We start from the raw sequence: 12,056 nt of genomic DNA, 5'->3' as shown, positions 1-12,056 counted from the left end.
GCACTACCAGGAACATACCTTGAAGCAGAGGCTGTGAAACATTGTGTGAATGTGTTTGCTAAAACACAGGCACCTCTTCTTGGAACTATCTGACTTCAATACTTTTATCAATAGAATATTCCCTTTATGTTTGTAGGCTGTGATGCTGGAAGCTTTCTTTCTGATTGTCAAAATCTTTGTTCCTCCATTCCTAGGCTATCCTCTCAAGTTCTCTGGCCTCCAAAGGATCCTATCCTTTGCCTATATGAGGCAACGCCTGTATAGAAACTCTTTCAAAAAAGAGGATAGGGTTTGTTTAATATCTGGGAATACAAAACCTTGAGGCCAAAAGAGAGAGACTTTCCTCTGAAGTGCTGACCAGTCAGTGTCAGTGTAGTTTGTATAGTTTGGTGTCCTGTTGATGGATTTTCTTTTAAAAGTTACTTCTTCCAGTTGTCAGGCCTGCTAGTATAATCAATTTTTTGGCCTGCTGTATTAATCACTTTGAGCTAGGGTGATGCTGGGGACTGTTTTGCACACCCACTTGGATAATGTTGCGGTTTAGTTCTAGCTGCTTAGGATTTAGGCACTCAAGTGTACTTCCTGTTCAAACCAAGCACCATGCAAGCTTAGTATGTTCAAACCAATTTTTTTCAAGATTTAATACCGTTGGGCTTTGGGACAGAACAAGATTGGATGTTTGGAAGTGGAAACATTCTCTGTCATTTTGCAATTAAATGAGGTGTTGTCAGAGCTAGGTAAGGAGAAAATTGCTGGAGAAACTTCAGGGTCACTGTGTTAGCAGTTTTTCAGATTTATGGTGATAACTGCAGTGTCTCATTACATCCACAAAACTGGAGCCCTGCTCATAAGTCTTTTGCTGAGAATGGTACCTCACATGCAAAGTCTGACAGGAACGACTTGGCAGGTGCTGTGAGCATTGGCAGGTTCTCTGCCATGAATGAATGAAGCTGTGTGTTCCATGGTGCCTCATGGATGCATCCTGCAGGAGAACACTCTTGTGTTCTTGTGGGCTGCTGCCACAGGAAACCTCTCTGTGAGCAACACATCAAGGGATTGGGGGTGGCTGCTGCTGCCTTGGCTGGGAAATGGAAACATGACTAGAAGGACAGTGTACCGAAAATCATATGTGATAATCCCAGATAAGTAACTGGTAGGAAGGTGCCTTGGTCAGGTTTTTGCACATGGGCTTCCAATAGAACATGGCAGAATTTAAATTGGGAGTGGGAGGCAATTCAGTAAGCACAAAGAAGCTCTCCAGATGCTTGTCAGGAATGGTAGAGTTGATTTGTGCTGTGGGACAAACTTCAGTGTTGTGGTGCCTGAACAAGAGAGGAGACTTCACCTTGGATAGGGTAGTTTGGTTTTCTTTTAGGCCTCCAATCCAATTAACTCCTGAATTCTAGAAGTCAGGAATATAGGATATTTGCACTGATATAGTGTGTGTCTGAAGGGCTATGTTACCTTACATTCATTAGCTTTAATCTGAGTTATACTTTTTTCAGCTACTGTTTTATCCTGAAAGGGTATTAATTGTTAAATTGTGTATAAAGTAGTCTCTTAACTGTTTTTAAAGACTTGATACTTACTGTTGCTAAATCTTGTTTAATAGTGCATTATGGGAAGAATATGAAGCCAGAAACTGCTTCAATGGTTTTTTTTTTGTTTGTTTGTTTTCTTATCCCAGAAGTGTTAGGGCATGCACATGTTCAGTAGTTTATTGTCTTGCAAATAGGGAATAGGTATTCTGAAGTCTGTGCTGTATTGAGACTTGAAACAGTGTTGGAATTAGAGAGGAGTTTATTCATCTGGTGTTTGTTATCCGGGGCTTCCATTCTAGATCCATGGTCTTGCTTGTACCTGTTGGCAAACAAATCTGTTGACAGAAAACATTCATTTCCCCTGACACCCTTACAACAAGAAGGTGGTGATATAAAAATGCCCTTTTTTAGTCCTCTTTCAAGCTTCTTTGAAATGATTCTTTTTTTACCCAGATAAAAGGTCCTTGACTTAAGATGCCTTTAAAAGGGGTTTTGAAGCTGAAAATCAGGGTTGGGTTTTTTTGTGATTCCTTAATACATAAAGAATATCTGAAAGAGAGAAGATCTGAAATACAGGCTAGACACAAAGCTGATGAAAATGGACAGGGAGCTTCTGTTGACCTCTTGGCATTCCCAAGAACATCACCCTTGCTGCTGGAGATGTAAGCCCAGCTCAATGCTTCACAATAAAAGAAAAAGTGTTGTTCCCTAAGCTGTGCCTCACTAAAGTGTTGTCACCTGTCAATTTGCAGGTAAGCTTTATGAAGAAGAGGAGGACGATGCCCTGCCGGACTCGGATGCCCTGCCGGACTCAGATGACGAGGTGGAACTGGATAAGCCGCGCCCCATACAGATTGTCCTTGCTCATGAAGATGACCATAACTTTGAATTAGATGAATCAGCTTTGGAAAAAATCTTGCTTCAGGAACATATTAAAGATCTTAACATAGTAGTTGTGTCTGTAGCAGGAGCTTTCCGCAAAGGAAAATCTTTTTTGCTGGACTTCATGCTTAGATACATGTATAACAGGGTGAGTAGTTTGAATTTTTCCTGCAGGAGAAAAGTACTTTGGTATTTTAGTAATTTCTCTTTGTGTTTGTTAAATTGAGCATAAATATAGCAAATAAAAATTTTCTGATATATTGGGGGAGGAGAAGTCAGCTACTCTGCTTCTACACTTGAAGGAAGGGTATTTAAGTGACAGCTTTTCAATGTACCCTATCTTGCAGTTATCAAGGGAATTTATTGGTGTCCCAGTGTAAGTGGACACAAGAAGAACTTGAATAGGGAAGGGCTTTTCCAGGTGGTGACTTGGAGGAGCCTTGCTGTGACTTTATCTCCTGAAGTCATATTATAGCACTCACTTGCCCACTGTTGCAAAAATAAGTCTTACCAGATAGCTAAATCTGCTTAAATATAATGTATGACAAAAAGGAGAGAGTTTCCTTTTTGCTGCTTAGAATGCATTTCTGAATGCAGTACAGGAACTTAAAATCCTTTTAAGTTATTGATTGATTAAAGCCTGATCCAAAATTTAATTTTTTCTTTTAGTTTGTAGCTTTTGTCTAGCGTTGTCTTGTTTTGAGCCCTTGGCTTACATGGAGAAGGTGGCGTAGGGTGTTCTGTGAACCATACACATCTGCCTGTTACAGTTTGTGGGGTGTTTCTTTTAATCTGCTTTATGAATATTGACAGGTCAGTGTTTTGTTGCTTTTCAAAGTTCTTAGAAACTCAGAACTGATTCCTTTTTTAAAGTTCACTGTTCTTTGGAGCTAATTTGTGCTAGCTGGGTTGAGGGGAAATGAAGATGAACTCTGCAGTTACAAGAAGTATGAGAGTGCAGCAGAAAAGCTGCTGATAGTCAGCAAATGAAGATTTCCTTCTCTCAATCCCAGTGGTGCCTGTTATTGAGTTCCTCTCCCTTATTTTGCAAGAGCTGTGGAAGAAGGACCCTGAAGATAGAGTCTCAGGGTAGGGGGAATCCAGAGTAGCAAGCTGGTACTTCTAACTTCTTGAGACTCTTTTAACCTAGGGAGGAAGAAGGTTTCATTTATTATGGATGGTGTTCAAAATTAACCAAACAATAAAACCCCCACCACTCCCTGCAAACAAAGAAAAATGCAAACTCCTGCATCCAGTGACCTGAGCAAGGTGCTGGGCTGCTGGGCAGAGGTAGTGTGAGTGTCCTTTTGAAAACAGAAGGGCTGGGCTTTAAACAAATACTCTTAATTTTCAGATTGTGAAATAAAACAAACGTTCATATAGCAAAACAGATTGAAATGCTGTTTCAGCCTTGTGTATCAGGCCTCTCTGTTTCCTTTATTGTGCACTTATAGAAAACTTTTCTCAGCTTTCTGTAAATGTCCTTCAAAATAGCATTTGTTTCTCTTGAACTGAAGGTGAAAGCAAGCTTTCCCATCTACTCTAACAATTGTTTCTTACCAAGAGCAGAGGAGTCTTGCTCTCCATGTGCTGCTTCTGGCCAGGTATTTCCATTCTGAAGATGTATGGCTTGCAGACCCTTAGTTGAGCTGATCCAACTCACTGATGCATCAGAAGACACTGCGCTTTGCTGAATTGTTTTTCTGCCAGCTCAGTGACGTAAATTGGCTTAGGGAAGGAGTTTGTCAAGCATCAGAACTGCTGCAAATTGATTGATGGGAACTGGGGGTGATGGAGGATAAATGCAACGCCTCCTCTTTGGAGCACTCTTGAGTTGTATGAAGTCAAATGATATCCTCTGCTTATCCAAATTTAGTACAGGAGGAGAGATCTTGGTACAGTACTTACTCTGAGCCCTCCATCTTTAGTCAGGCTCAATTGCAAGTCTGTATTTTCTGTGAACTAGATATTACACAGAATACTAAAGCAATTGCATTCAGTTCATGTGCCAATCAAGCAATTTTGGGCTGTCCTTTTATGTGGACATTAACATTTGTAATGAAAAACTTGCCAATAAAACCTGCAGAGTCTCGTTTTCTTGTCTTAAACTGAATGCCAGAGGTCATGTGGGAAGTTGCCATTGTAAAAATCTCACTGGTGCCAGCTGAAGTCACAGGTAGGATTTTGGCATGGCAGAGGTTGATCACTGCCTTCAGAGAGGTGGACATGTCATTTCAAGCACTGATCCTTAGTGCTGTGATTGCTCTTTTGAAATGGAACAGCAGCACTTGTGTACTCAGCAAGCTGCTGCAAGGATCCTGTGGTCTTAAGCTTTAGTAAGAGTTGGGTGCAGCAACACCTGTAAGTTTAGATGTAAAAGTTTTATTTTTCTTATAGGAGTGTCACCTTCTTATTTTGAATTAATCCTCAAAGTGTACTGTGTATTAATGCACTAGGCAAATAAAGCTGCATTGGGCTTTTCCTTAGTGTGGAGTAAAGTTCGAGAAATTACCCTTTAGGGGGACTGAGGTAAAATTGTAGAGCAGCTTCTAGCTTGATTTCAGGTAGGAGCCTTTTTTCCCTCCTCCCATCTCCTGAATATCTTTCAAGCCAGCTTGATGGATGGATACTTAAAATACTGAGGTTTAGCTAAAGAAGATGCAGGTAACAAGAGAGGAGTGCTTCAAAGTGATGCAGAGGTCAGTCAGAAGCTGGCTTAAGTACATCATCTATAAGATGAAGCAGCTTCAGGTGAAGCTGAGCCTGTTAAAACACCAAAGTCTCCTGTGATAGGAATCACTTGTGAAATCAAATGAGGTCATATCTAGTGCTCATTGAGGGACTTGTCAAACTGTGTAGTTTTGATCTGATTTGTTACAAATAGGAGGAATACAAATAAGAATAATGTCTGGACCAAAATGGGCTAAAGTATTCTTGTAGAAAAGAAAAATGGAACATACTGAATAACAGATTCTTTTTGAAAAGTAGAAAGCTGCAGCCCATTGACAGGTACATGAGATAGGATACAGATTGTCAAACTGTATCCTGGAGTGTGCTGCAGCACAAAGCAGGCTTGGAGCTTTCATTTTTAGAGTGGTCTGTGGAAGCATAAGCATCTTCTGGGATAGAAAAACTACAGGGAAAAGCTGTTCAGGTTTTGCTTAGTGTCTCTGGTAGAGGTGTGTGTGCCTGTCAAAATAAACAAAAGAAAAAAACCCCAAACAGCCAAACCCAAACAACTGTACAGATCTGTAGAAGTCTTTACTTGCATACCTGTGTTCATTTTCTGAATTTTCATCTGCTTATCTCACCCTTGTCTGATCTAAGTAGCAGAGTTGAGTGGTGCACTGTTAGCATTTGGAAGAATGCTGGTGCAGAACTAGATTGCCTGCATGCTGCTAGGCATGAGAAAAATGTGAAGGTTTTTTCCCATCCCCCTTTAGAAATAAGCAGTTTCACTTAGTTGTTTCAAGTATTTTTATTCTGTACAGTCCCTGGGTACTCATGCTGTGTTCTGAATTGTGAAGAAATGTCTTGAGCTGTTATCTGAAAACTGCCAGTGTGGAGTCAGCAAGGTAGAGCCCAGAAGTGAATTGAGAAATCTCCACTTTGACCTTCTCAGTGGACTCTTTCCTGGCTGGTAATCTACTCTGGGCAGTTCAAGGCAATTCATTAAATGTCTCTTATGCCAGCTAGCTGTGTTCTAGCCTATGAAAGAAAGCTTTGTATACACTGAAATCCTCCATGAAAGAAGTGGCAGGCAGACAACAGTTTAACTGATGAGGGGGCTACAGAAAAACCTATCAAAGTGAAACTTCCTTGGGGTGCCTGCTCATCCTCCTTACTTGCCAGTGCATGAGCTGCATTTCTGGGTTAGATGTGCTCATATAATGGCTGAATTCTTGTGGGTGAGCTGCTGCTCTGCCTTGTCTGTCCTTGAAGACCTCATTACAATTCCATCAGCCAGGAATGTTAGCTGCCAACTGTACTCACCTCTCAGATAGCTTCTCAGCTCTAATATGGGTGGGTTGATTGGCATCTATCAAACTCTTAAACTGACCTTTTCTTTGTAACTGGCAAGTATAGACTGTGAATCTTTCGGTTGTTGTCTGTTCTCTGTGGCTTCTGCAAGATGGCACTGGGAGTCTGGTGCTGGCTTCTGTTAGTGCAGGGACTCAAATGCTTGCCCAGCTGTTAGTGAGGGGGAAGGGAGAGGATTAGGTTAAGATCAGGTGTTTTGAATCTTGCTGAAGTTTAGCTGTTCCTGAGTTGAAATATCTGCTGTGACTGTGTTCACAGGGGTTCTTGGATGAGGGAAGAGATGAGGATGTTGACTCTCTGATTAGAAGGCTTGATTTATTATTTTATTTTATATATATATATATATATATATATATATATATATATATATATATATATATAACATTATCACTATACTAAAAAGAAATGGAAAGACAGGTTTCTTTAGATGCTAACTAAGCTAAGAATAGAAAAGAAAAAAATTATAACAAAGGTAGCTCTTTCGGACTCTGTCCGAGATAGCTCGGTCCTTGATTGGCCATTAATTATAAACATCTGAGATGGGCCAATCACAGGTGGACCTGTTGCATTCCACAGCAGCAGATAACCATTGCTTACATTCTGTCTCTGAGGCTTCTTAGCTTCTCAGAAGGAGAAATCCTAAAGAAAAGATTTTTAGTGAAAAGATGTCTGCGACAATCTGCTGTTGTGTTTGAGCAGAGTTTTCTCAGCTGTAAGAGTGGAACTGGTGGACAAAACTGTGCTGTTCTCAATATCTCTGAGTGCTGGAGACTCAAAAAATTTGCACTTATGTTTCAGTGACTAAAAAGTTGTACAGCCACTCTAATACATGGGGTTGCTTTGTGGATGATCTTGAAACACAGCAGAGTAGCACTGTTGTAATATTTTGTGTAGTGTTGTCGGCTGGCTCTGAGGAAAATGAAATAACAGTGTGGAAGTCTGCTAAAACATAGCATGTTAAAAAAAATAGAAATCTCCTCCTTGGTTTTACATATGTTTTTCCTTTTGTTTTGTAGACTTCTCCTTGTTGGATAGGTGGAAACACGGAGCCATTGACCGGATTTACATGGAGAGGTGGATGTGAACGGGAAACCACTGGCATTCAGATTTGGAGTGAAGTGTTTGTAATTGAAAAACCTAATGGAACAAAGGTGAGTGCTTAACTTACCTTGATTTACTCAAGGTCTCCTTTGCAGGAGTTGTAGGCTTCCTGGTTTGGTTGTGTAGTGGGTTGGTTTTTTTTGGTTTGATGTTTTTTGGGTTTTTTTTAATAAACCAGAGGGGCTGTGGATGCCCCATGTGGGAGGTGTTCCTGGTCAGGTGCAGTGGGGCTCCAAGCAACCTGGTCTAGTGGAAGGTGTCCCTGCCTTTGGCAGAGAGATTGGAACAAGATTATTTTTAGAGGTCCCTTTCAGCCTAAACTGTTTTTATCATTCTAAAACTTTTAAATAGGATTTTTGCCTCTGTGTATACTTTTAATGTCATGGATTTCATGGCTGCTGTTTGGACATTGGTTGCTTTCCTTTGCACTGAGCAGCTGTGTAACATATCTGGAAACTGTTATCAGTGTAAGGCTGGAGATTGATTCTTAGAACCCAGCAGAAAACTTCAACAATAGTCTCATTCTGAGTACTTTGTTTTGGCAAAATCTGCCCTGTCCAGGCTGCTGGGTGGGTTATCCTGGGGATGTTGTAAATCTGTAATGGCTATAAATACCTTCTACAGGCAAATGCTGGGGGGAAAAGCTCTGTAACACACGCTGTTCTTTGAAGGGTGAGAATATGTTCTAGCTGTGTTCTAGTAAAGTGTAGTGCATGGCTGTAAGTACTTCAGGGTCTGGAAGCTAGTCCTTCCATATAATTTTAGCAAGCAGTCTATAAAAAAGGACTAAGTCTAACAGTGAGAAAAAAGCACCAACTTGATTCTTTTTTAACTCAAGTCAGTTTGACTGCAAAGTGTACTTGGAGGTGTTTATGCTGAAACAAAGTGTTAATGTCATTAATAAATATTTACTCCACAGTAGTGGTGATGATCTTGAACTATTTGTGTTCTGATCCATTGGTTTTAGGTTATTTAAATTTCATACCCTTTCCATTTGCAAAGGAAACATCTGATGCCCAATCTGTGGGACATGGATTTTAAAAATAGTGGCTTAGTGGTGTTTAACAAATTTCACAGCTAACTAAACATTTCTCTGGTTAAAAACCAGTTATGTGTGAATCTGCTTATGCTTTGGGAACAAATCACTCACTTGTTCTTGCTTCTCAATGGGAAGGAGAAGGGAAGTGTAGCACATCTCAAAGATGGAAGTTCGACTGATAAACTTTTTTCATTAATATCACTTCCTTTCTTGTTGTTCCAGCAGACAGTATCAATTATCTTGTTTTCTGCTGAAAATAATTATCTTAATATATATATATGTGTATTTATAAGTAGCATCTTACTCTTAGCTCTAATAAACTATGTGAGATCTGCAGCTGAGGCTGGTGTTCTTCCAGTGAAGGAGAGCTGTCAGTTGGTCTGCATGGCACCCCCACTGGGCCAGGGAGGGCTGTTTCTCTGGGAGAAGGTAGCCAGGCAAGGCCAGAGGCTGATGGCAGGGCCCTCTGGCTGCTGCTCACTCAGCTGTGGGTGTGTGTAGTCATGTGCAGGGAGCTGGCTGAGGTTTCTTCAGCAGGCACAGGGGCAGGGACTTGAAACAGACCTGATCCCAGTGGCCAGGAGTGTGGAAGTGTCCATGATCTGGTTAACTGCTGCTCTTCTTTCAAACTCTGCAGGTTGCTGTACTACTCATGGATACCCAAGGTGCCTTTGATAGCCAATCCACTATCAAAGACTGTGCAACAGTTTTTGCCCTGAGCACCATGACGAGCTCTGTCCAGGTGAGAATATCCCTGCTGGCAAATAATGGCAGAACCCTCTATCCTGAACATGCCAAGAATATATCCTGAGCCACACTTGGAAAGTTCACCTGCATATCTTCCTCCATCTCTGATTTAAAATTCCATACTTATTCTCAGTGTGGTACATAAACTACCCAAGTTACTGTGTGGAATCAAGGTTATGCAAGGCCAGGCTGCGTTAAATTGCTGACAGAACTGGGAAATCCCCTTCCCCCCAAGATGTCAAAGTAGCAACTGCTTCTTTACAGATGTGTTACAGAATCTTTTTTAAGGCTGTAGATACAGTTTAGGGTGACAGTATGCTGTGATCAGCCAAACTTTAAATTGCTGCTTATGTTCAAGTGTCAATTAAACTCCTGAGAATTGTGCTATACTCAAAACTACTTCTAAGTTTGTGCCTTAAAAGTGCCAAAAGTGAGCAGGCTTTTGGGGGGTGACAAGTGACTTTCTTCAGACATGCCACAACCTAAAAGGAGCAGGACTATGTAGAGCTGTCCCGTGGAGTTGGCTCTGGTGAATAATTTTTGAATAAGGATGTAACTTTTGTTTGAGATGTGTTCTGTGATACCTTTCTACTTGCTGACTTTTGGGTAGTTAGACTTTTGCTGGAGGGAGCAAAAATACTCAATGTGAGAAAGAGACTATATGAATGTAAGACAGTGGTTTCATGTGACACTGTAATTCTCTGACTGTCTCTTGCAGGTATACAACTTGTCTCAGAATATTCAGGAAGATGACCTTCAGCACTTGCAGGTAGGAATATGGTGAATTTATGTTAAACTGCTTCCAAACTGATAGTCTTGACAATGTTCTAGAAGTTACTGTTCATGTAACTGACTTGGGAGCTGTTTGTTGCTTCATGTAAAACACTGAATTTGACCTGATACTAAAACTGGTCCAATCTGTAAAAACTGTGTTTGCATCAACTCCATGATGCTACTGTGCCAATGTAGAGGTAAAATAGTATGAGCTTCTAATCTGGCTGATTCTTTTAATGTCTGTTCTCTGTATTGCAAGTTCTGAAATTCCTGAGAAAATGAGAAAGGAAAATGATTTATGGAAATCCTTAATGGTGAAATTCCAGTGCTACATGTTTTTCCTAAAATAGGAAAATGGATGTTGTTTCATAACCAGTTTGTAAGGAAGTGTTGGAGTTTGGGTCAGGCCAGAAAGAGTCTTCTGCCCAGAAGCCATCTCTGTTTTTTCAGCTGAGAAACTTCTGCAGAGTTTTATTCTGCTTAGAAATAAAAGCAGGAGAATGTCTTCTCTTCACCATGGGGTTTTTATCCTCTAATGCAACATCATGTCATGGTCAAAGGCCACTGAATTATGGCTTCATGTGAATGGTGCAAGAACATTATCTCCTTAACTTAAAACCTGTAGCTTTAGAGAGTAGCTTGTGTGTTACCAAATGCCAAGGCCATGACCTTGTCACAGCTTAAAACTGTTCTGTGTGTCTTCAGTGCTGCAGCAGAATGGCTGCCAATGCTGGAAGTGAAAGAGCACTAACTAAAAGTAGTCTTATGCAGGTGTTCTCAATTAGCAGGGTTGTATCACTGGGCCCATACCCCCCACACCCCCCAAAAAACCCAACTGAGCTGTGGGAAAAAAAAAAAAAAAAATCTGTAGATCATTATTTGAAAGCCAGGCTTCCCTTGAGGCTTTGGTCCTTTAAGAGGCTCGGTGTAATCTGAATAAAACAATGTATCTCTGTTCTCCTGGAGGGTGAGATTTGAAGGAAGGAAGGGCAGGATGATAAAAACAAGCACTGGGTAGGGGACACCCATGCATTTAGAGTTGCAGCAGGCAATCATGATCTAAGGGAAGGAAATTCTGAATTTCTGTTTTAACAGGAATTTATGTAATTGTAAAATACTGTTAGTCTCTGACTGCCTTTTGCAGGGAGAGACTGAAAAAAGCAGTCAGAGACTGCTCATTTACCTCATTCCCTTCCTTTAGCAGGGAAGTGAATGAGGTAAAGAGTTTGGGTCAAAGAAGCCAGACTCTTGTGGATGCTTGGCCACTTCACAACTGCTTTTGCTCAGGGTGACAAGGGCTTGGAAATTAAGCTGTGTTAAATTAGTCTTGTAAGTTCCCAGGTGCTCTTGTGATCAACACCAGAACTGCCCTTTGAGCCATAATTTGCCTGAGGCCCTCCAGGAGTTAGTTTAATGCAGAATAATGATTGCCTGGCACTGGAGAGTTCTGGTGTGCTTCCATTGTCTCAGCCTGCAGTATCTGTAAGGAGGCTGGCATCGATCAAGCCCTGCCAGTATTGACCTGTGCTGAAGCAGCCAGCACAGTCCCTAATTCCTGGTCTTGTGGGTGGTTTGGCCTGCTCAGGCCAGCAAGGAATGCTGCTGCTGCTGGTGTTAAAGATGGTGGAAGCACTCAGAGGAAGACAGCTGATACTTGCCTTTTTACTGGAGGGAAGGAACAATTATTAGTTAAGGTCACGAGCTGAAGCAGAGATCTGAGAAGCTGCTGAACTTGGCTTGTATTTAAATGTCTGATATATTGGCTAGAGCCAAGTTCCCTGGGATTTCCAGGAATAAACCTTTTGTGGGAAGTAAGGGGCAAATGTTAGTCAGGCTCACCTCCTTAGCCTAGGAAGCAAGTGTTGGAAGCTGACTTGGTGAGAAATGCAGCCAGCTTTTCTCTGAGAATAGCCTACAAGCCACCCACTTAA

General features: G+C 41.2%; 1 protein-coding gene across 6 annotated transcripts in view; it reads left to right on the top strand.

Moving 5' to 3' along the window:
- Positions 1 to 12,056, top strand: part of ATL2 (atlastin GTPase 2) — a 37,889-nt gene that overhangs the window by 14,506 nt on the left and 11,327 nt on the right. For all 6 annotated transcript variants that reach the window (XR_013181527.1, XM_054628904.2, XM_054628906.2 and 3 more), the window contains exons 2-5: positions 2,294 to 2,571; positions 7,481 to 7,615; positions 9,242 to 9,346; positions 10,070 to 10,120. Coding sequence is in view for 5 of the 6 variants with exons in the window: in XM_054628904.2 (XP_054484879.1) it covers positions 2,294 to 2,571; positions 7,481 to 7,615; positions 9,242 to 9,346; positions 10,070 to 10,120 (569 nt within the window). In the remaining variant the exon portion in view is untranslated. The remainder of the gene's footprint in view (positions 1 to 2,293; positions 2,572 to 7,480; positions 7,616 to 9,241; positions 9,347 to 10,069; positions 10,121 to 12,056) is intronic.

Source organism: Agelaius phoeniceus, chromosome 3, assembly GCF_051311805.1.
Source record: "Agelaius phoeniceus isolate bAgePho1 chromosome 3, bAgePho1.hap1, whole genome shotgun sequence".
NCBI lineage: Eukaryota > Metazoa > Chordata > Aves > Passeriformes > Icteridae > Agelaius > Agelaius phoeniceus.
The sequence above is the reverse complement of the archived record's forward strand: the minus strand, read 5'-3'. Positions and strand labels throughout refer to the sequence as shown.